We start from the raw sequence: 24782 nt of genomic DNA, 5'->3' as shown, positions 1-24782 counted from the left end.
TTTTTTTTTTTTGGATTAATGGAGATGATAAGAAGAGGTGGTGGGATCCCCAACGGCGTCGTTCAAGTACCTAATCTTGCTGCTAACAATCTCTTGCACAAGTATTTCATCTCAAGCAACTATCTTTGTCAAACAACAGACTCTGATCAGAGCCGGGAACAAGAATCGAACAAGAAAGAAGCTCAAGAAGAGGAGGAGGATGAGGAGAAAGATGTTGAGCTCACGTTAGGTCTTTCTCTTAATGGACAGTTTGGTACGGATCCGAGATCGAGGAAGAGGAAGAACTCTGAATTGGGTCGATCTTCTTCCATACCCCAAGGTTTCTTTTTCGTCGATGAGCTAAGATCCGGCGGCGGAGATACGCAGCGTGGTGTTAAAGACATGTTCCAGCTGGATCGGACGCGTTCTCTGCCTGTTGTCGTAACCGAGATGGAGACAACAGAGAGGAAGAGGATGCGATCGGAGAAGACGAGGGCATTTATGGAATCTCCGGTTCATCCTCTGTCAAAAGATAAAAACAGAGCCCAAACCGCCGAGACAGAGGAAGAGAAGGCGAGGGCGTTTTTGGAGTTCAAGATTCCTCCGACGAAGGAAAAGGATNTAATGGACAGTTTGGTACGGATCCGAGATCGAGGAAGAGGAAGAACTCTGAATTGGGTCGATCTTCTTCCATACCCCAAGGTTTCTTTTTCGTCGATGAGCTAAGATCCGGCGGCGGAGATACGCAGCGTGGTGTTAAAGACATGTTCCAGCTGGATCGGACGCGTTCTCTGCCTGTTGTCGTAACCGAGATGGAGACAACAGAGAGGAAGAGGATGCGATCGGAGAAGACGAGGGCATTTATGGAATCTCCGGTTCATCCTCTGTCAAAAGATAAAAACAGAGCCCAAACCGCAGAGGCAGAGGAAGAGAAGACGAGGGCGTTTTCGGAATTCAAGATTCCTCCGACGAAGGAAAAAGATGAAAAAGATCGGAAGGGTAAAAATGCGAGGAAGAAGAATGTGCAAGTTTCGGGAATGGAGAAGGCGAGGAACATCCTAGAAGACATGCCGTGTGTGTCGACGAGAGATGTCGGAGCCGACGGGAAACGAGTGGAAGGGTTTCTGTATTGGTACGGAGGGAACAAGGAGGAGGTCAAGATAGTTTGTGTTTGCCACGGCAGTTTTCTTTCACCGGCCGAGTTCGTTAGGCACGGCGGATGCACCGTGAGCGACGACAATAGTGGTGGTGATGTTACCATTAACCCTCTTAGACATATTGTTGTTAAACTTCCTTCTTCTTCTTCCTTGTAGTTCATTTGCTAGGGTTAATCCCAAACTAATTCAGAGACTCTATTTCATTCTTTTTTTTTCGAGTTAAAACATCAAAGTTGATATTGAAGAATGAAGATGAACCCAAACACATTGTAAATACATTTTATAGACTACGTTGTATTTTGCATTGATCCATGAAGCATTCATTCATACTGGAGAATTAATGAACTTGAGTTGGTTTTGGAGTAATCTATTTGCTTGTTCCTCGGTCTTAAGCGTTACATAATCTGCAATGAACTTTTTTTAAAACAATAATAATAAACCCCACAAAACTTTTTATTAAAAACAATTTACAAGTGGGACAGAAACAAAAAAAATTAGCTACAATTCTTCTTTCTCATATTTTTTTAATGTATGTTCTGCTTTCCTTTAGAGAGACCTATCACAGAGAGATAGAAAGAGAGATCAACCTTCCTATGCCTTCCCCTTCATATAGACCATCCAGAACCCCATAGGAAACTAAACCTCTCTTCTTCTTCTTCTTCTAACTACTACACAAACAGGTTTACACAAAAACTGAGGAAAGAAACCTTTTAAGAAAATAATAATAATCAGTGCTAACATGACGGAGGCTGCAACTGCTTCAGCCGTCTTACAACTTGCTTCATCGTTGGTCTCGTCGATAGTGAATCCACCGTACACACAACCGCTAAATGCAGAACCTCTACTAGATCATCATGAGGACCCGCGTCCCACAAACCCGCTGTGAAAAACTCCTTTGCCCTTCCTTGTCTCAACAGCATACAAGCCCATTGCACTATGTTGAAACCGTTACCGTACGACACAAACGACGGATCCAGTGCTTTCTTGTCCGAAAGCAGCTCAAAAAGCACCACTCCATAGCTGTAAACATCTGCTTTATCCGACACCCGGCAAGTCATAGCGTACTCGGGTGCTACATACCCAAACGTACCCGCCACACCTGTTGTTGCGTGTGTTTCCGAGGTCCCAAGCAATCTCGCTAACCCGAAATCTGATAAATAAGCGTTGCAATCATCATCCAGTAGGATGTTGCTCGGCTTAACATCTCGGTGAAGCACACGTGGGACACATTGGTCGTGGAGGTAAGCGAGTGCTCGAGCAATGTCCAGGGCGATCTTGTGAAGAACTCTCCAATCTCTTGTGGATCTTTCTTGGATGAATTTCTCGAGGTTGCCTCCTGGGAGATAGTTGTAGACCAAGAACATCTCGGTTTCGCTAGCGTGATAACCAATGAGAGTCACAAGATTCGGATGTCTAAGTCTACCAAGAGTTTTGATCTCTGCGTGGAACTGTTGCACACCTTGAAACCGTCCAATGGAGAGGCGTTTGATTGCGACGACCACATCTTGAGATATTTCTGCTTTGTAGGTCGCTCCAAATCCACCGTTTCCAATCAGATTGCTTGCGTTGAAGTTTCCTGTGGCTCTAACAACATTGTCAAAGGTTATTGGAACTCCAATGTCCATGAACATAGTGACTTCTCGCTTCGTAGTGGCCATGATCTTCGATTTCGGATGCCATTTCCTTGTGTAGAAGAAGAGAATCACAAGAGCGATCAGAACCGAGAAAATAGCTGAAGCGGATGCGATTGAAGCAATCTCTAGCCAGTTAAATCCACCCTTTCCTTGCGACTCAGGTGGAGAGTTTTCAGCAGGGGAAGATGCGTAATCCTGCGTGATAGAATCTCCAGCAGAGTCTCGGGAATCAGAAGATGGTGTTGTCAGAGAAAACACATGGCAAGGTCGAAGATAGGGGTTTCCCTGAACAGTGCTGCATTTGGTCAATCCGTTGGTTGAAGGAACTGGACCTGACAGATTGTTGAAGGAAACATTGAAAACAGCAAATGTCGCAAAACCTGACGGGATTGGGCCAGAGAGGTTGTTATTGTTGAGAAGCAGCACAGTGAGATTCTTCAAGTTGACGAAATCATGAGGAATGCCGCCAGATAGATGATTGGAAGAGAGATCAAGAACATCCAAGGAATGCAACTGACTAAAACTCTGAGAAATTTGCCCTGTGAGGTTATTATTCGCAATCGAAAGGTATGTTAAAGCTGTCATCTTCTTCCCGAGGCTTCCCGGTATCTGACCTTGCAACTGATTCCAGCTCAGATTAAGAGCAACGAGTGAACTTAGATCCCCGAGACTCGATGGGATTATCCCGAAGATCTGATTCGACGAAGCATCAAGAATCTTAAGAGAAGTGCACATCTTGTTTAGTCCTTCAGGGATCCGACCTGAGAGCCTGTTGAAGCTTACATTGACATAAACTGCTTTGAGTTCGTCACAGTTATCAAACAGGTTTCCTGGGAATTGCCCGTACAACTGATTCCCTCCAGCAGAAAATATGTAAGAGACTCGCTTTCCTAACCGCTCCTGTGCAAGTGGTATAGACTTGAGAGTACCAGTGAAGTTGTTGTCTGCGAAATTATGAAACACGGCCAGACCTCCATCACCTCCAAGATCCATCAGGGAAGTTCCAACTTGAGACTTCATGGTGAAGAAGGAGAGATAAACAGATGACGGGTCGTTGTTGTAAGATTCGATAGAAAACCCGTCAAAGTAGACAACAGGAGGACAATGGGTTGTGGTATTATTGAGAAACTCAGGGATGAAACCAGATAAGCTGTTTCCGCCAACATCAAACACACTCATACAGGGGACTGAAGTCTCTTTGAGAAGCTCTCCCGTAAGCATATTCGAGCTCAAATCAAGAAGACGGAGGTTCCTACATTTACTAAGACCAACAGGAATCTCGCCTTTAAAGAAGTTCTGACCCAAACTAAGCATCTCCAAGTTTTGACACAAACCCCAATCTCTTGGAAACCTCCCTTCTAACGTAGCTCTTGGCACCCAAAGTATCTTTAGTTTTGGAAGCCTAGTGATTTCCTCTGGAATTCCCCCTTGATAGAAATTGAATTCCTCAGTCATAGAAGTTAAATCAGCGCCTGGAGGTAAATCTGATACCCCTCTAATGCTGGTAATGTCATCATACACATTGTACAGATTTGATAGCACGAGAACAGACAACGAAGAGCAGTTCCCGAGTTCAACAGGTAATGGACCACTAAGAGTGTTCTTAGAAACATCCAAAACCTCAAGCTTCTGAAGATTCCCAAACTCTAAAGGGATAGTCTCCTCCAATGTATTTATATACAACAACAAAGACCTTAAACTGCCACACTTGCCCAAACTCTCAGGAATCCTCCCAATCAAGAAATTACCAGACAAATCTAAATGCTCAAGCTTCCCACAGTTATCCCCAATATCTTTATGCAAAGAGCCTTGAAGCCAGTTTAAAGGCAAGTGCACCACTCTGAACCTCCCAACAAAACCAGGAACAGTTCCATTCAACCTATTACCACCCAAATTCAAAATCTCCAACTTGGACAGACTCTGAAGCGAGTTAGGGATTTCACCTGAAACTCGGTTAAACCCTAAATTCATAACCCGCAGATTCCGTAACCCAGTAATCCGAACAGGCAATGACCCGGTCATCAAATTCCCTTCCAGATCAAGAACTTCAAGATTCTCCATTCCCCAGATTCCTAAAGGAATCTCTCCGCTAAACGAATTGAAAGGCAGAGACAGAACCCTAAGCTCTGTGAGACCCACGACTACAGAAGGCAAATCCCCCACCAAAGCTCCATGATTTCCGATACAATCCCTCCGGATACCAAACCCATACAAAGGAAACTTACCGATATCACCACAAGTGAAACGATTCCGACTGGTTTTGGAACTCCCTTTATCGCTTCCAGAGCCAGTAATGTTCAGAGACGTGACTCGAGAGGTCGAATCGCAAGATACACCAAACCAGGAGCAGTAATCTTCATTATCCTCAACCCAGCTAGCGAGAATCGAATTAGGGTCCGACAACGTTTTCTTAAACCGAAGCAACACCGATTTGTCCGAGTCAGCTGCTAAAACAGAGAGACAGGTAGCAGCGAAACAGAGTAACCAGAGAGAGAACACAACGTTCCAAGGCATCATCTGTCTACGGAAAAAACGCCATTTGATCACTGAAGAAGGCAAAGAAGTCATCTTCGTAACTTATCCCCAAAAATGGTTTTTTTTTAACACACGAAAAAAAAAACCCTAAACCCACCTTTGCAAAGTCTGCTAATTTTGCAATTGACGAGTAAAAAGATCCTTCCTTTTTTACTGGGCGATACAATCTCAAGCTCTCGACCCTTTAACCCTAATTTGGGGAGGGGGAAGGATGATGAGAAGCTTTTTAGTGAGAGAAACAGATGAAGCAGAGAGAGAGAAGAGAGAGGAGAGAGAAAGAAAGATATGAGAATTCAACACTGTCACTGAGGAAGACGCGTTTTTTTTTCTTCTCTGTTTTTTTTTTACGTTAATAAAAAAATATCTTAAATGTTATTTATTTATTTATTTATGCAGACAAAAAAATAAAATTCTTTCTGTGAATAAAAGAGTTGGCTTGGCTCACTTTGCTTACTTCCTATTGGCTAACACAAACTCTTTTTATTTCATTTATATATAGTATAGTTTTAAAAACTTACAAAATAAAACCATGTTGTAAAGTTATTTTAGCATTGCAGTCTCACCGCATCAAATCGCAATAGGTACATGATTGATAACACAGTAGGTAGATGCGAACGAGTTATCTTATCACTAAATTTGAGGTCACATTATTTTTAGTGATAATGAAATAAATTATGTTGAGTCATAATAAATGTAACGATCATTCAACTCTACTCCTAGTAGTAGTATCTTATATATATCTCCCCAAGACGTATCAATCTCTCATCCACCAATGTTATGCTAAGATCTTGAAGCTATACATTTATTACAGATACATATATGTATATCAGTATATGGACATGTGTTTATTTCAAATTTACTTGATAAAAAAAAAATTCATAATCTAGCACTTACTTAAAATGCATGTGACAAAGATGTGTTTCTTTATAACAAAAATATTGAGAAAATGTAAAGTGAAAAAGGGACAGAATCGCCTCTTTTCAAGGATTTATAACTAAAGGAAGCTTCAAGATAAAGCAAAAGAAAATGTTTTTTTTCTCATATACTATATAAATGCATAATTTTGTCATGTACCCAACACATTAGCCATTAGCCAACATTTATGGGGATAAAAAGAGTTGAGTTATATAACCTTTTTAAATGAATAATTACAAGGAAAAAAAAAGTTTGTTTTCTTAGTGAATTATATCTGTCTTTTAGCTACTACTTATAAATAATACGTATTGAAATAAAGTAATAAGGAAATGTGGTCCTTGTTTGTATGCATCACAAATGACATAAGAGTTATATCATCCATCGGCTGGTTTGTAACCAAATTCAATCGAACCAAAAATGTGGTGTCAATGCTAAATACTGGAACTCGATTTGGATCATGACTTACAAGTTTACAAAGAAGAAAAAGAAGAAGAAGAATATTTTAACTACGTACACACATCAGAAAAATATGAAGAAGACAAAACGCTTATAAAAGCCTCATCTACTTGAATAAACTGCATTTTGAAGGACACTGGAAGCAAGAGAACCAACCCATTCTCGAAGCTTTTACCGATTGCGTTCGAGACTCAAATTTTTCCGATGCCTTCCATTGTGGTTGTGGCTGTGATTCCGGCCGCAACTCAGTTAGCGTACTAGATTCTGCATAAGGTTGTGGTTGCCGTTGCGGTTGCGGTTGGAGCGGTAGCACCGGCGACAGGGGCAGCTGGTACTCGGGTCTTTGCTTGTGGATAACGTTCCCTTTGATTTCCATAGATGGCGTTTTGATAACTACATCATCTTTTTGCAATCTGTTTACATGAATTCCAAAGAAAATAAATTAGGGCTTCTTCAAAGGTTTCTTCCTTCCCAAGGAATCGTCAAAAGAAGATGGATAGATTGAGATTTTGCAGAAAACAACTCACACTTGGAATGCAAAAGAGGCAATGCTGTTATTGCTGGTGTCCGAACGACAATAAATGCTCGGGGAATGCAAAACTATATTGGTCGAATCTTCTGGTTTATTCTCCTTAACAACTTCTACTACTTCTTAGTTCACTCGTCTAGAGAAAATCCCGTTAATAGAATTTTCTGTTTAATGGTGATGGCGAACCGCTGGTTCCCTGCGGACCAAATTTCCGGCCAAAATTCCACTTCAGCCGCGGCTGAAGGCAGTTCGTTTTGTCCCTCTCCCTTCCCCCCTGACCCTCCTGACCCTCCCGACCATTCCCCTCTCATATCCCTCTCTGAATTCCCCCCTCTTTCCCCTATCTCATCTTTCTCCTTGTCTCCTCAATCTCCTACTGCTCAATTCGAGCTGGAGAATGTCATTCTTGCTCTTCCTGCTCATCATAAGTCTACTCCAGTGGTTGTGTGTGCTCAAGCTCAAGCAATCCTCAACTCTTACAACCAATCACTAAATCTAAACCCTAGATCTGAAACTCGAGCTACAGTAACACCAGCTAAAACTGCGGCTCAGGCACAAACTGACGGTCTCCTGAGCCCTGTCCAACCAAAAGTTACTCGTATGCTCCTTCCCACTCAGACAAGGTTATCCGCTGTCTCTTCCCAAACTGTTCCCCTGGCTCCGTCTACTACTCCTGTTGCTGTTAATACTGTTACCACTCCAATCCAAAGTACTTGCCCAACCATTGTTGTTCCTATCCCTCTTACTCATCCCTCCTCGCAACCTCCTCTCCTCCCTCCCCCCTCAAAGCAACCTCAGACTACCATCCCTCAGCAAACAGAAACTCCCCAGCCCCCCCATGTACCCAATCCTAAACCTCTTACTAGCACAACTGCTTCCACTCCATCTGTTACACTAGCTCAAAAGCTAAGGAAAGACGCGGATAGGAAGCTCACACGTCCTGCTCCTGCTTCTTATTCGGCTGATGGTATTCCTCGTATAGTCATCCCTGACTCGGTATTTCATGAAGGAGCTGCAATTCATAAGGATTTTATAATTGGTCAGTTCAAAGGTCTACTCCCGACTTACAGACACATTCAAAGTGTACTCAGCCACATGTGGGGCAAAGGACAAAAACTGGAAGTACATTTGAACCACGCTAATAACTCAATGTTGGTACGTCTACCTAATGAATACATACGTACCAAAGTTCTGGAGAAAAAGCTGTGGTACATTGGCGAATGTATGTTTTTGGTGGCGCAATGGAACGCTTCTGGTGGTGTCAGTACTGATCTAAACGCAGTGCCGATTTGGGCTCATCTAAAAGGAATGCCCTTTGACCTAATGCATCATAAGGGAATAAGCTTAGTGGCAGGGTTAGTTGGTGAGCCAAAGGAAATGGATGACTTCACTAAAAACCTGGTAAGTATTTCTGAAGCCCATGTAAAGGTTGAGAGAAACCTAAACTTACCTCTCCCTTCCTCAGTGGAGATAGTCCGTGATAGTGGAGAGGTTATCACAATTTCAGTTGAGTATCCATGGATTCCACCCTCCTGCTCTCACTGCAAGCAAATAGGTCATGTCATCAAATTTTGTCCATCTGCTAAGCCATCATGGTTAGAAAATAAGTCAACTACTTCGAAGGAGAGTAAAGGTAAAGAGCAGACTAAGCAAGCTTATGTCCCGAAGGGCTCCAAAGAAAGTATACAAGTACCTTCCGAAGAGGGTCCTCAAGCTGGGCCTGTTGCTGTCTGTACTGAGGCTCCTATTGGGTCTACTCAACCATCTCCTGTAATCGAACCTGCCCCAGAAACCTTACCACCAACTGAAAGTTCGCCTTCCCCCACTCCTATGGACTGCACGTCTCCATCCCGTAATCCCTCTCAGCTTGTCTTAGCTAACCCTTTCGCTGTACTATCCTCTTCTACTAACCCCCTTGCTGTAACCACTAACCCTCCACTAGTAACCCAACCTGTGTCCCCTCCTTCACATGCCATGACTCAACCATTGGTCATACCTTCATCTCCCGTGCCTAAGCGTTCAACCACTTCTCCTCCACCTTCTTTAAACTCTTCTCTTCCACCTTATGGGAAGAATCTCCTGTCAAAGGGAGTGACTTCTCACCTAGCCTAACCCTCTAATCCCATCCTGATGTATATAAAACCCTTTTTTTGGAACGTCCGAGGACTTAATGACCCGGATAAGCATCGGCCTTTTGCATCCTGGCTTGCTTTTCATAAGCCTTCTTTTGGTGCTATTATAGAAACCCATATAAAGGAACCAAACCTGAACCGTATTCTGAACCTTACCTTCTCCGGCTGGCATTTTACATCCAATCATGCTGAAGAGGAAAGTGGGCGCATAGTGATCATCTGGAAGTCGCCAGTTACTGTCTCAGTCTTGCACCAATCAAGACATATGATAACTAGTGAAATATCAATTCAAGGCGGCCAGANGCTAACCCTTTCGCTGTACTATCCTCTTCTACTAACCCCCCTGCTGTAACCACTAACCCTCCACTAGTAACCCAACCTGTGTCCCCTCCTTCACATGCCATGACTCAACCATTGGTCATACCTTCATCTCCCGTGCCTAAGCGTTCAACCACTTCTCCTCCACCTTCTTTAAACTCTTCTTTTCCACCTTATGGGAAGAATCTCCTGTCAAAGGGAGTGACTTCTCACCTAGCCTAACCCTCTAATCCCATCCTGATGTATATAAAACCCTTTTTTTGGAACGTCCGAGGACTTAATGACCCGGATAAGCATCGACCTTTTGCATCCTGGCTTGCTTTTCATAAGCCTTCTTTTGGTGCTATTATAGAAACCCATATAAAGGAACCAAACCTGAACCGTATTCTGAACCTTACCTGCCCCGGCTGGCATTTTACATCCAATCATGCTGAAGAGGAAAGTGGGCGCATAGTGATCATCTGGAAGTCGCCAGTTACTGTCTCAGTCCTGCACCAATCAAGACATATGATAACTAGTGAAATAACAATTCAAGGCGGCCAGAGGTTCTTTTTCACCGCAGTTTACGCTCCTAACGCGAGTGAAGAACGCACTGACCTGTGGTGTGAACTTATTGGACTTCAGCAAAGATTTCACTTTGATATTGTTCCTTGGATGGTGTGTGGGGATCTCAACCAAATAACTCAGCCTGGCGAGCACTCTAGTCCTATGGTTAACCACTTGACAACTAGAATGATTGAGCTGCGAGACTGCCTGTTACAGATGGAATTGGTTGATTTGCGTTACCAAGGATCTCAATTTACCTGGTCAAACAAAAGTCCTGCCAACCCTATTTGTAAAAAACTGGATAGAGCCCTTGTTAACAATGTCTGGCTTACCTCGTACCCGAACAACGTAACCTCCTTCTTGGCCCCTGAACTTTCTGACCACTCCCCTTGTCTTATAGACCTTGATACAACGCTTCCGCAAGCTGACACAAAGCCTTTTAAATTCTTCAATTTCCTCACCTCCCACCCTCGCTTCCTAGAAACGATTGAAACTGCTTGGATTTTGGCTGGAAATTTATGTCCCCTGGAAACATGTTTGTCAACCCTGTGTGCAAAGCAAAAAATGCTGAAAAGAGAGTTAAAAACACTATCAAGAGAGAACTACTCGGATATACAAAACCGAGTAAGAGAGACTAACCGTTTGCTTCAAGTTGTGCAGGTACAAGCCTTGGCGAATCCAACTACAACTCTTTTCCAGCAGGAGCAAGATTTGCACTCCAAATGGGACATGTTACGGAGAGTGGAGGAAGCTTATTTTAAACAAAGATCCCGAATCAACTGGTTAAAGGAAGGAGACCTAAATACAACTTACTTCCATCGGATGACATGTATTAGGAATGCATTCAATGCAATCAGGTCTTTCTCCACTATAGCAGGCACTGTTGTTGATGATCCGCAGGAAATGGGAATGATGGTTGTTAGTCACTTCCAGCACATTTTGAGTCCAGCAGTCTTGCATCCTCTGGTTACCTCGCTTACTTGGCTCCAAGACTTGATCAGTTATAGGTGCTCGCATGAAACAAAGCAGTCAATGATCAGAATTCCATCTTCAGAGGAAATTACTAAAGTTATGTTTAAACTAAACGTTAGGACCTAATGGGTTTACTTCTGCTTTCTACAAGTCCGCTTGGGGGATCATTGGCCAAGAAACCATTTCGAGTATTCTTCAATTCTTCCACTCAGCTTTTCTTCCCAAAGCCACTAATGCCACTACTCTTGCGCTCATCCCTAAGCTACCGGGTGCCTCTCTTGTTTCAGATTTCAGGCCCATTTCCTGTCTTAACACGCTGTATAAAGTTATATCCAAGATACTTGTATCCCGTTTGAAGCCTATTCTTCCTGACCTGGTCCAAAAAAATCAAACTGCATTTATCAAAGGACGTTTATTGGTTGAGAATACTCTACTGGCTGCAGAATTGGTAAATGGCTATCATAAGCAGGTGGGACCAAAACGCATCACTATCAAAGTTGACATAGCCAAAGCTTTTGACACAATTAGATGGGAGTTCATTTTTAACTGCTTAAGGGGGATTGAGGTGCCAGAGCTTTACCTGAGATGGCTCAAGGCCTGTGTCTGTACTCCTTCCTTCTCTGTGGGATTTAATGGCTCAGTCCATGGATACTTTAAAGGTCGCAGAGGGTTGAGGCAAGGGGATCCTTTATCTCCGTACCTCTTTGTACTGGCTATGAACTGTTTATCTGCAATGCTGGACAAGGCGGCTGAGGATGGAAGAATTAAATATCATCACAAATGCGCAGGGTTAAAGCTTACACACCTTTGCTTTGCTGATGACTTGCTGATATTTGTTGAAGGAACGGCGCTCTCAGTTCAGAATGTTCTCCAGATTCTTAAAGAATTTGAAGATGCATCCGGTCTCGCCATTAGCCTCTCCAAAACGAGCTTCTATACTTCAGGTCTCTCTCAACTGGAAATAGATCAAATTAAAGTCAACTCTGGGATTAGTCATGGCCAGCTTCCAATTAGATACTTAGGAGTGCCTTTGTGCACCAAGAAGCTTACTCTGCTAGATTGTGCTCCCCTAATTCAAAAAGTTAAGAATACCTTCAACGGGTGGTCAACAAAAACCCTCTCCTTTGCTGGTCGCCTCCAATTGCTTAACACAGTTATAGCGGGTATCACAAATTTTTGGTGTTCGGCCCTGATTCTTCCCAAGAGATGCAAAGACATATTGAACTCTCTTTCAGGAGCTTTCCTCTGGAAGGGGACAACAGAAGGGCATCACTCTGCTCGTGTGGCATGGGCTGACGTTACAACTGAAAAGAGACATGGAGGATTAGGCATATGGGATTTGAAAGAATGGAATAAAGCGTGCTTACTCAAACTTATCTGGCTTCTCTTTTTTAGGTCAGGTTCGGTATGGGTAGCTTGGTTCAAGATTTCTGTCCTCTCTGGGAGCTTGAGCAACTTCTGGACTCGGAAGCCAAGCACTCGTCTCTCCTGGTTGACAAACAAACTGTTAAAGGTTCGAGAAGAAGCTTATCCATGGATAAAAATGCAAGTGGGGAATGGGAACAACTGCAAATTTTGGACTGATCATTGGTGCAGTTTGGGTCGTATGACAACTTACCTGCAAAATGATGGCTACTTGGGCATTACTAAAGGTGCGACTATCGCTACTCTCTGGCGACAAGGAGGTTGGAGGATCCCACCAGCACGATCGGATCGCCAAGTACGCTTCCAGCAAGAGTTAATCTCCATTCAGTTATCTGACTCACCTGACTCTTATGTCTGGTGGATTGATGATCAACTCAGAGATGGTCACTCAACAGGGACAATCTACAAGGCAATCAAGGAGGACAAACCGTTGGTACCATGGCACAAAATTGTGTGGACTCCAGGAGGTATTCCTAAACACAACTTTCTTACATGGTTGTTTATGTTGAATCGCTGCCCTACTAGGGATAGGTTGACGAACTGGGGACTTCAGGTCGACCCTAAGTGTCTCCTTTGTGGTTTGGCTGATGAGAGTCGGGATCATCTACTCTTTGAATGCCCCTTCAGCTGGTCAGTTTGGGAGATCATATCTCGGAGATGTAATTTCACTCCCAACCGTTCATGGACGCACACGACTCAAAGCTTACAAACCTTCAGAGGTTCAACAACAGCAAAAAAATTACTCTTACTAGCTTGGCAGGCCACGATCTACTCTCTCTGGACTGAAAGAAATCATCGGATTCATCGGAATAGCTTCAAACCGGCAAACCTACTTTTAAGCCAGATCGACCGTTTAGTGAGGAACAAGGCACTCAGTTTCCGTGACTCCAACGCAGCTCTCTCGTCTGATTTGCTAGCTCTTTGGTTTCAAGGTGATACATGACCTTACTGGTGGCTAAACCTAATCTCTCTCAACAAAGAAGAAGACAAAGCAGATCGATGAAATCTAAGAAGACTATCGGGTGGGTGAAGAAGGGTTAATGCCAACCGTTTCTTTCCTGGTCCGAGTCTAACTGGTTCGATTCACTACTTGGTTCATTTTGGTTCCTTTTACACTATAGGTCTAACTAGTTTTATTCTATTCGGGCTTTATTCTTGGATTTGGGCCCTGTAAACATTTTCATTTCCCTTTTCATTTTAATTTGAATATACTTTAACAAAAAAAAAAAAAAAAACTTCTACTACTTCTTTCTCTTTTGGAACTTTGGTTTTAGTTTCTACTAAAACCTCCGCTTCTATCATTTCTTCAAATTCATCGTCGCTCTCGACTTCACTCATCTTCTCTTCTTTGTCATCATTATCATCAACCTCAGAGTCTGATATCTCGACCTGGTACGGTTCCTCCGTCTCTTTCTCAGATTCATTTGGTTTCTTTACCGGAGGAAGAGGAAGAGGAACAGGAACCGGGTTGTTTTGGGTTATCATCTCAGCCGATCTCCACCCTGAAGCAGCTCCGTCATGGATGCTAAACAAGGACTCGTTAGAAGCTATACTCCATTCCATCGGATTACCCTGTTTACTAGAGAAAACCGAAGATGGAATCCGGTTTGGATCATAAGCCTGTTGTGACTCTCTCAGTTTCTGTGCCTCAGAAGCAGATAATGATGGCTTGGGAAGAGGAAAATGTCGGATATCAAAGTGTCCATCTGAAGATTCAGATGTTATCGATGAACATCGTGACGATGAAAACGAACAAATCGAATTATTCCATTGTTCTTCTTTGATTTCGGTTTCTGTTTCCATTGTCATCTGATTGGTGAAAAAAGAAAGAAACAGAGCGCTCTGTTTTTGTGTGTGTCTGATTGTATAAATCAGAGGAACAAAGGGAATTGAGAATTTGAAGATTTGAAGACTGAAACTTATGAGGGTTTATTTTATCTTATTTATACAAAAGTAACACTAACAACAAAAGAAACAAGAGTAACAAAAAAAAAACAAGTCTGAATGATGTTTGTTATGTTTGTTCGAATTTAAGTTAGCTAAAGGTATTAGTGTCAGTTAAACGAAGCTAGTAACGAGATTAAGAGAAAAACTTAATTTAGTTTCATATTTAAAATGTGCTATTTACTTACCTCTATTTTTAGCAAGAACATATTGTAAAAGTAAAAAACAGCTTACTACCGTTGTTAAACATTCTAGGAGGTTACTATAAGAAAAGCATAGTTGTTAACTTGTTACAAACAAAATAGGAAACAATATAATAGTACTAATTTATTATTTAATCAGTTGATAAATTTCCTTTGATTATACGCGAACTGCGAACATAATAAGAATTAAGAAATACAATAACCTCAGCGTTTGAGAAAATAAGATAAAAAGGTACATCAGCCAAGAACAATGTATTCGGTTCAAGCCACAGAACTAGCAATGTCTTCTTCAGCAACTGACAGATGATAAACCGGATTCCGGTTTGCGTAGTTCTTGAATCTGAATGAAACAATTTGTTTAAAAAATTGAAGAGAGAGTTAGTAAATCTCTAAACCAAAAGAACAAACTGAGGAAAGCCGGTTATCGATTTGGTATAATGAAATTGACCTTGGTTTGGTCAAAGCTAGGTGGAATAAGAGAACCGGAAGGTTTTCTGGTCCTTGCGAGAAGACCTTTAGTAACTGGAGACATCATTGCATCAGTTGGGCTTCTGTACCTGAGAAAGAGATAAAAACAAAAACAAATTGATCATTTTAAAGTAGCAATCGATCTGGTTCAAACCGGCTATTTCACGTTAACCGAGTTATACCTCTCTGGGTACTTGAAAGCTATAGGAACTTTTAGTCGATCCGGAGTCCCGATTTTCTTCTTTGGCTCGTTGGTGGAAGAGGAGACACGAGCAGAAGGAGGAGGAGATTCATGACTCAGGCAAGATTCCAGGAGCGGTCCAGGCGGAGATTCAGGGCTTAAAACGGTGATTTCTTGGTGGTCGGGTTGGGTTTCGATAGGTGTTTCAAGATTTGGTTGTTGAGAAGACTCCATTAGAGAAAGAGATAAAGAACAACGATACAATTAAGTGAAACGACGTATTCGGGTGTATGTTTAATTTATATGTGTGTGCGATTGGCTGAAAACATTACCGTTACTGGCAACGGTCGGATTTTTTTGCATTATCTAAAAGTCTGTGTGGACAATGAGATTAGTGACCGTTTGTATTAAAAAGAATAAAAGGATGTGTATATATATTTTTAGTAAAAAAAGATTAATTCAAAACCTCTGTATCTTGACTTACATTTTTAGAATATTGTTTTCCATATAAGTAGCACAAATATATATTATTCCATAATAAAGAAAATTTTAAACCTCTGTATATACATTTAAAAAAAAAATTAGTAGTGGCTAGTGAGGCCAGGCCCAATAGAGGAGGTAACGTCGAGCAAAGTTTTTGCGGCCCAAAAGATGAGAGAGACAGAACTAGAAGGAAGGAACAGCGACGTATGATTGGACGGTGACATAAGCGACTGTAAACAGCACGTGAGGGGAAGCAGAGAGATTCACCGCTTGGTGTCCTTAAAAACGTCACAGAAAGAGAAATAGAGAGAACGAGAGAAGAAAGAGACTGACACAAAACTCTGAATCTGTTGGACAAAGGAAAAGAAAAATATGCGTAAGCAAAAGAGTTTCTTGTTCTTGATATGACCTTAACACTATTCGACGACCCTCACTCACTCCTTTTTACCACTCTCTTCTTATCTTACTTCTTAATCATTTCATCTTTTGTTTTCTTATAGAGAAAAAAACAATACAAATATGATGATCTGTATTCAGTATTTATATATAAAAAAAAACAATACAAATATGATCTGTATCAGTATTTTCAAACAGCAGGAGGATACGAAAAGAGTCATTATTATGTGGCTTTAAATATCTACCATCTCATTTGCCAACTACTACTCCTGTGCTTCTTTAAATACCATCATTTTTTCACTTTTTATCACTTTCGAATTTTTATTTTCTTATTACAACGTTGGTGATGATACTTTATAAGCGAATCTGAATTATAGAAAAAAAGAAAAAAAAAACTGCTAAGCACGGAAATAGAATCTTCTAAAGCAGTTGTCAGATCTTTCCCAAATAAAGGCTTTTTACTTAATAGACAAAAACACAAACCGCGATATAACCCCAATAATTCTATATTAGAAAATTACGATTTTTAATAAAGAAAACAAAAAACAGAAATTATGTTATAAGTTGTTGTACTGATGTTGTATGCGTTTGTTGGATATTCGTATGTAACTTAAATGAATTAGATAATTTCATTCAGAAAACTGTATAAGTCCAAAAGAGCATTATATCATGGCTGTTGCTGATACGAGGCGAAGCAGTGTATATGGTGCCACCATTAATGGCTTCTTATCCAGTAACTTCGCGTGTACGTAAATGATGTATGTATATTATTAACCTGACCTGAACAGCCAATATTTTACGTATATCAAGTGCATTCATAAATTACATGAATGGTTTATGTAGTCATCAATAAAGGTACATAATTAAATGCGCTTGTCTAAGTCAAAAAGAGTTAGCTAGGTCTAAATATATACTATCAAGTCGACACAATTATAACTTGAATACATAGAGAGAGAGAGAGAACTATATCAAGAAAAAATTAGACTCGTTTAATTTTTTACCTGTCAATATTAGTTCTCTAAATCTGATCATCTCTATCCACCACATATGTTATAATTTATGGACAAGAAAAAAATGTGTTACAGATTATAATACGAAAGGGGAAATTTATTATAATGACCTATGAAAAGATGGTCAAAGTTGTAATGTAGGTTTTTTAATCAGTAAAGAGAGACTACTTTTTGGTTTTTCTTCTAACATCGAGACATCAATTTCTTGCATGGGTCCAACTATTCAAAAACATACCAATTTTTTTTTCTTTCAAATGTTTATATATATTCAACTAAAAAAAATTGTAACAATAGAGAGAGACCAAACATTATTGAGAGAATTTTAACTTTTGATGTTTCGAGTTGTGATATTTTATTAAATACAAGGAAGGAACTATAACACCTAGGTGGAATTTCTTTAATAGGGAAAAATTTCTGGTCTTATACAAACTATAAATGGTTAATGGTTATTAGCAAGGATTAAAACATACATGAGTTTATTTAACAGTTACTCTCTAATTCCAAGCATCTAATTTAGACAAATGATGTGGCAACATGCAAATGTAATCAAATAAATAAGTACTTGCAAATCATCATTTAGTTTTTCTATCATATCGTATAAACACACTTGGCCATATTGTTATACTATCATGCATGTGGTGTATGTATATATGGACACAGGACACACACGATTGATTTAATGCTCTGTCATATCAAATAACGTATTTACTATTACAAGCTGGTGGTGTCATTGAAGTCATCATTGTATCTTCTTCCAAATTCATAAAGTTACTGTCACTGATAATATTGGTGGGCCATTTTTTCTTACCATCACCCATTTTTTCGCTATTATTTATCTTTTTTTTTTTTTCTCAAATATGTTTTCTACATCAGAGCTTTGGAAACATAAACAACTCCATGAACCTACACCCCAAAAAAATAAAATAAAAATAAAATTTTCCAACCTAATAATGAAAGATAGTAGTATCTGATTTAAGTAAAGTCTAGTTTTGGTAGAGTGAAAATAACTATAGAAGTAGTGGTCTATTGGATTTATTGGTGATATATTTCTGTTTAGAGACAAAGTTTAAAATGTTACTCGTAATGTAACATTAGCATTAGAAACATAACATTTTAAATAATAATAAAATTGCAAGTGTCCATTTAATTATTTTATGCCGATTAAAAACATATTGGTTCAAAGTACAAACTATGCAAATTGGTATCACATGAGTTAGGGATTAGACTTTTTGTTAGTCAATTGTACTAATCAAACTGCCAAAACAATGGGGTTTGAAGTAAATATGCCAATAACTTTATTTGTTTCCAAACTATAATATATTCAATATTATAAAAACAATTTCAATGTCATTTGAATATTATCCTCATTTCGGCTATCTCACTCTCTCTCTTTCTCTATTTAAGGCAGGCAGGCTAAAGGTAGAACTGTAGAAGCCAATCTCGAAAGTCTCCGACACACTCTTAGATTTTTCTCTTTCTCCTTCTTCTGGCCATGGCTATGGCAAAACGTGTAATGTTCACCACTCTTATGGCCATACTTGTAATGACATCTCAAGGAAGAGTTCAAACAGAAGGAGGAGAGAAAGAAGCTGAGGCAGACCGAATTACGTCACTTCCCGGTCAGCCTAACGTCACGTTCGAGCAGTTTTCCGGCTATGTCACCGTTGATAAACCCTCCGGAAGATCACTCTTTTATTGGCTCACCGAAGCTTCTCACCTCCCTCTCGCCAAACCTCTTGTAATTTGGCTCAACGGAGGTAATTTTTTTACAAAACCTTTATTTTTTTGTTTTCATTCTTTTTGTGTGTGATTATTTTTGCTTTTATTTTGTTTGGACATTTATTTATTTAATGTTAATTTACTCAATAACATTATAAATCTCGCTAGATCTAATTTTAGCAGACCAACTATCTAAAAATCTCTGTCACACTTCTTGAATGGGTTTGCAATAAATTCGTTTTTAAATTTTTTATTTATTCAATTTCAAACCACGCTTTATCCATGAAACTGGATTTATCTATTTTATTATATAGTATTTGTTATAATTAACTATATTCGGGTTTTTGGCCTACTGAAGCATGATAATAACGCCCTAACTACTAATGGAGACTCACCATGTATTCGAGCCCATATTTTCTTTTCTCATATAATATCGATTATAAAAATACTTAATTATTTTTTTTTGTTATGTATAACTATTAACTGTATATATTAATATGATTTTGTCTAAGATTATACAACTTGTCATTTCAATAATGCTATCTATGTACATGCATGCATTCAATAGAAGATGGTTGTATTTTCTTGTTAGATACGTATATATTGCTGGAAAAAGTTATAACATTAAATGCAATATTCATTCAAACTAACATTGATAGACGCTATTAAATACACAACTAATTTTTGGTCTCTTCTTTAATTTTTGTTAAATAAATTCTCTCAACCTCTATCATTCATATTTTTTTTCTTTCTAGGGGTAAAATAAATTACTCAAACCCTCTCTATTAAATGTCTTTATGTGTATAATTAGGACCGGGATGTTCGTCGGTAGCGTACGGTGCGTCGGAGGAGATTGGACCATTCAGGATAAGCAAAGGTGGGTCTGGTTTGTATCTCAATAAGTTCGCGTGGAACTCAATCTCCAATCTCTTGTTCCTTGAAGCTCCCGCCGGCGTTGGTTTCTCTTACACTAACCGTTCCTCTGATCTCTTCAACACCGGTGATCGTCGTACCGGTATATTTATAACAACCTCCCTCTACGGTTTAACTAAACCGGTCTTTTTTTTCGGTTATTGATGACTCTGTTTCTTGCAGCCAAAGATTCACTTCAGTTTATTATTCAATGGCTTCACCGGTTCCCGAGATACAACAACCGGGAAATCTACATCACCGGCGAGAGCTACGCCGGACATTACGTTCCTCAGCTCGCTAGAGAAATCATGAATTACAACAAACGATCCAAGACTCCCATCAATCTCAAAGGAATCATGGTAATCATCGAAATCAAGATCCTCTGTTTCCGTTACCAAATTAATTTTTTGACACTCGGTTGTGTTGTATAGGTTGGAAACGCGGTGACGGACAATCACTATGATAACCTCGGAACGGTGTCGTATTGGTGGAGCCATGCGATGATCTCCGATAGAACGTATCATCAGTTGATAAACACTTGCGATTTTAGTCGCCAGAAGGAATCTGATGAATGCGAAACCCTTTATTCTTACGCTATGGAGAAGGAGTTTGGTAACATCGATCAGTACAACATCTATGCACCGCCGTGTAACAAGTCAAGCGACGGTGGTGGCTACACTGGTTCTTATGGCCGCCGTAGTATGCGGCTTCCTCACCTTCCTCACTCCGTAAGAATCTATAATCTCCTCTGTTTCTTCTTTTGTTCTTCTGGTTTGGTTCCGGTTCACTTGTTTAAATTACTTGGTAGAGACGGTTCAGTTATTTCTAATGATAACATATTATTGGTTATCTATGGTTCGATTTGAATAATTTTCGTTTTTCCGGTTATTGGGAGTAGGTATTGAGGAAAATTTCAGGGTATGATCCATGTACCGAGAGATATGCAGAGATTTATTATAACCGGCCTGATGTTCAGAAAGCTCTTCATGCTAACACCACTAAGATCCCGTACAAATGGACAGCTTGCAGGTTCATACCAAAATTTTGAGAAGATCATGTTAATAATTTTTGTTGTATAGCTTGACTTTAACTAGAATTGGTCTTTTGTGGTAGTGAGGTGCTAAACCGGAATTGGAACGATACAGATTCATCGGTTCTTCCTATATACCGGGAAATGATTGCTGGCGGGATTAGAGTTTGGGTTTTCAGTGGTGACGTTGATTCAGTTGTACCAGTGACGGCTACTAGATACTCACTAGCAAGACTTAGCTTGAGTACCAAAGTTCCTTGGTATCCTTGGTATGTCAAGAAACAGGTATGTGTAACTCTAAAACCCCGAAGCTTGTTTTGGTTCTCTCCGGTTTAATCAGGAAATCGATTTGAACCGAAATTGTGGATTTTAGGTGGGAGGATGGACGGAAGTGTACGAAGGACTAACGTTCGTGACGGTGAGAGGAGCAGGTCACGAGGTGCCATTGTTCAAGCCACGTGTTGCTTTTGAGCTTTTTAAGTATTTCTTGAGAGGCAAGCCACTTCCAAAGGCTTGAAAATAAATATATTTAAGTCAAGAGAGATTGTTAACATTTGAAATCATGCCCGAGAGAAAAGAAAATGTAAAGTTTGGGTTATGAGATGGTATTTAATTAAAACTAGTCTATTAATGACAACAAGTATTTAATCTATGATTGTTTTTAGTCCATTTGTATTTTCTCTTAAGGCGAATTGCAAAGATAATGGTTGTGGAAGTTAGGAAATGTAATATTGAAATTAGAATACAAGTGAAAATCTAGTAATACATTTTCTTATATGTGAAAATCTAGTAATACATTTTCTTATATGTGAAAATCTAGTAATTCATTTTCTTTTGCAAGTGCAAATCTAGTAATACATTTTCTTTTGCAAGTGAAAATCTAGTAATACATTTTCTTATATGTGAAAATCTAGTAATACATTTTCTTATATGTGAAAATCTAGTAATACATTTTCTTACAAGTGAAAATCTAGTAACACATTTTCTTTTGCAAGTGAAAATCTAGTAATACATTTTCTTATATGTGATAATATCGTAATACATTTTTAAAGTTTAGTAATACGTTTTCTTACTAGATACATCTTTAATTAATTTGTTCATGTGATAAAATCTAGTAATATACATTTTCTTATATGTGATAATATCTAGTAATACACCAGTATTAAAGTTTTCTATTTAATGTAAAGATGTATTCTATTTTTAATTTTCATTTTGTTGTTTTGGGTTAAAGTCTGTATTCTTTCTTAATTTCATTTACTTATACTTGATCATAAACCGTTGTTGGCAAGTAATCGATTCTCTGGGCGATGAGGCGGTGATCTTAGACATGGGCATTACTGTTCTCGCCAAAGACGTGCCAGGGTTCAAGAGAAACTCAATCTACTTCAGTGGGCACGATTATGGCAGAAAGAATCCAGACCATATATTTGTATTTGATCTCACAACCCACAAGATTGAACCTTTCCCTCGATTTGTTTTCTCCTCTATACGATTCTCTGATGCTCGATGGTTCTTCCCTGGTTTTAGCGGTTAATTAGTCTTTTAGAGTTATTTGCATCAAGTTTTTTGTTTCACTTTTCATGAAAGATATCTGATTTTTACTGTATAAAAAACAGAGTTTCAGTGTATAAGTTTTTCTAATCTAATCCGGTCTTTGGCTAGTGCTTTGTAACCTAAGCAGCAAGAGCCGACGATCGAGTATAATAACTTATTATTCTTATCCAGTCTAACGTGAAAGTAAAAATAGATTTAAAAGAAGAAAATTAAGTAAAATTAAAATCATAATTTCTTATTAATATCATACTCTTTCTCTATGAAGGAGAAAAATATTAAGTGGAGGTTATTGGTTTAAGATTTGAATAGAGTTTTAAAGATTTTAAATGTTATGTAGAATCTGTTGTTATTAGATCAAGATTTGTTAAACTCTGTTAAAGTTTAGTGTTATTAGTTTGTTATTTATAAAAAGTCATTTAAAATCTTAACAAATCTGGGTTATTGGATTCAGACTTTTATAAAGTCATCAAAAGATTTGTGTTATTAAATTAAAATAAAAGAATCTAAGATTGTTAATGAGTTCAATTATTATGTTATTGGTTCATGATTTTACACACTTTCTTTACAAAATAAAGTCATGGAAAATATCATAAAAATACAATGATTGTTTGGAGGACTTTACAAGATTTTAGAAAACTAATCAACAAAACTCTCTAACAATCTTTAATAATTTTTCACTTCTTCATTTTTTATGATTTTGTTGAACTCTTCAAAAAATTTCATAAATCTCAAACCAATACCAAAATAAATTGACAACAAAAGACTGTTGAAATCAGTCAACGACATAAAATTTTATATCATTCCAATAACAAGATGAGAATAGAAGAAATTAAAGAAAAACAAACCATGGCCTTATTATATATTGCATACTATAACATCATAAGCTGGCCTTAATTATGTATATCCATATATTACCAAACTAAATCAAGATAACTTATTAACTTTTAAACCAAGAAGCACCACTGGAGAGGCATCGCCATATGTATAATTAGGTAGATCACATATCATTCGAAATGACTCTGGCAAACCCGAGAGATCTTGCGATATCCAGTAAACTATCGTCCAAATAAGCATTGATCCTGGCCCCGAGAACCTCAAGCACCTTATTGAAGACACATCGATCATATATGTCAGCTCCAAAGATAACTTGCTACATTATCATAGCAATAGTTTGACCCGAATTACCCCCGCGTAGGTGATCTAAATACTCTTTTGGATCAGGTAGACCATCAAGAATTGGATTTATGCACAAATCAATAAATCCCACAAACCCCCTTATGTGTACTGGACAATTGTCCAGTTCTTTGTAAGCCGATATAAGGTTCGTTTCCAAGCTTACAGGAATCGTACGGGGACCGGACAAGATATTCACGGTCTTCGTTGGTTCAAGCGGAAATGGTTGTTCGACGCCGACGAACACAATGAGTGTCCCCGCAGCGATGTCACTCCTCTCGATCTTGTCCAGCCTTGTGTATCGAATTCTCGTCCTTCGGATAATAAACTCTCCTGGCTTGGGTCCAAGGTTCAATCTTTGATCAGCGACGACGAGTTTCACAATAGTGCCGCTTTGTCTAGCTCGTCTTGTAGCTGCCCGGATATATTTTCCCGTTACTATAAGAGGACGAGAAAACATTACGTTGCGATTAAAGTATGCTACTTCCGCCGCCGTAGTTGCAAGGAGGCGTACAAGACTACTACCTTGCTCAAATCTTACGCAAGGGGGAGTTCCTGAACGAGGAATGGACGGGGTTACAAACCTACCACCTACACGGGGCTCTCCTCTCTTGGTAAACACTGAAACAATTCCCGAAGGTTCGTGATACGTACTCCAGAAATGGGTGGTCAAGTTTCTGACTGCGATGTCCGGGGTTGACAAGCTTACGGTGGAGATGGTCATTCTTGCTTCGGTGGAAGGAACGTTATTCCCCAACGTGCAATGGAAGGTTGCTGAAAGGGTTGCACCATCCTCTTGGATTGTTCGTTCCATTTCTTCTAAGAAAATGCAAGGATTGATAAAAGCAATTGTTGAACGAGTAATGCTACTAGCTCAAGAATGATAATTAAGGAGGGCGAAACAAATGACTTTATTAAGATTGTCAAAGATCGTCGAATTACAATGTATCCGTTATAAGCCGATTGGCTAATTATAGAGAATTGTATTCTCAAATTGACTAATAAGACTGAAAGCTAGAATTGGACTAACTCTAGATTCCTGCCTTCTGATACTTGATGTCTTCTATGCGCTGCTCCTTCTGTATTTATAGTTGATGGGACGCTTCATCTT

The 24782-nt window shown here is 39.4% G+C and overlaps 5 protein-coding genes and 2 long non-coding RNA genes across 8 annotated transcripts; 2 read left to right on the top strand and 5 right to left on the bottom strand.

Annotated features, from left to right (window-relative positions):
- Positions 1-1344, top strand: LOC104763771 (ninja-family protein AFP4-like; the record flags this gene model as incomplete). Its single annotated transcript, XM_010487149.2, is given in 2 exon segments — positions 1-370; positions 721-1344. Coding segments are annotated over 2 exon segments (924 nt in total). The 3' UTR covers positions 1293-1344.
- LOC104763770 (LRR receptor-like serine/threonine-protein kinase RPK2) lies at positions 1522-5636 on the bottom strand. 2 transcript variants are annotated; one of them, XM_010487148.2, is made up of 2 exons: positions 5403-5635; positions 1522-5316 (listed from the first exon to the last, which is right to left on the bottom strand). In XM_010487148.2, exon 2 carries the CDS (start codon positions 5285-5287, stop codon positions 1871-1873), a length of 3417 nt encoding a protein of 1138 aa, XP_010485450.1. In that variant the 5' UTR covers positions 5288-5316; positions 5403-5635; the 3' UTR covers positions 1522-1870. The 2 variants fall into 2 exon arrangements, with proteins under 2 accessions (XP_010485450.1, XP_010485449.1); XM_010487147.2 differs by having other exon boundaries at positions 1522-5636.
- LOC104767289 (pinin-like) lies at positions 6783-14401 on the bottom strand. Its single transcript, XM_010491333.1, has 3 exons — positions 13873-14401; positions 7204-7330; positions 6783-7089 (listed from the first exon to the last, which is right to left on the bottom strand). The coding sequence occupies exons 1-3, from the start codon at positions 14399-14401 to the stop codon at positions 6783-6785; spliced, it is 963 nt and encodes a 320-aa protein (XP_010489635.1).
- Positions 8435-9256, bottom strand: LOC109131012. The gene is made up of 3 exons (XR_002036747.1): positions 8899-9256; positions 8656-8746; positions 8435-8525 (listed from the first exon to the last, which is right to left on the bottom strand). It is a non-coding gene; the product is annotated as an uncharacterized LOC109131012 (long non-coding RNA).
- Positions 11769-12336, bottom strand: LOC109131013. Its single transcript, XR_002036748.1, has 3 exons — positions 12266-12336; positions 11979-12128; positions 11769-11901 (listed from the first exon to the last, which is right to left on the bottom strand). It is a non-coding gene; the product is annotated as an uncharacterized LOC109131013 (long non-coding RNA).
- On the bottom strand, positions 14857-15658 carry LOC104763769. The gene is made up of 3 exons (XM_010487145.2): positions 15396-15658; positions 15194-15302; positions 14857-15085 (listed from the first exon to the last, which is right to left on the bottom strand). The coding sequence occupies exons 1-3, from the start codon at positions 15626-15628 to the stop codon at positions 15035-15037; spliced, it is 393 nt and encodes a 130-aa protein (XP_010485447.1). The 5' UTR covers positions 15629-15658; the 3' UTR covers positions 14857-15034.
- LOC104763768 (serine carboxypeptidase-like 25) lies at positions 18650-21611 on the top strand. Its single transcript, XM_010487144.2, has 7 exons — positions 18650-19040; positions 19814-20017; positions 20098-20273; positions 20346-20642; positions 20813-20943; positions 21028-21229; positions 21318-21611. The coding sequence occupies exons 1-7, from the start codon at positions 18776-18778 to the stop codon at positions 21459-21461; spliced, it is 1419 nt and encodes a 472-aa protein (XP_010485446.1). The 5' UTR covers positions 18650-18775; the 3' UTR covers positions 21462-21611.

Source organism: Camelina sativa, chromosome 19 (assembly GCF_000633955.1).
Source record: "Camelina sativa cultivar DH55 chromosome 19, Cs, whole genome shotgun sequence".
NCBI classification, from domain to species: Eukaryota; Viridiplantae; Streptophyta; class Magnoliopsida; order Brassicales; family Brassicaceae; genus Camelina; species Camelina sativa.
This window is presented reverse-complemented; position numbering and strand designations above follow the sequence as displayed.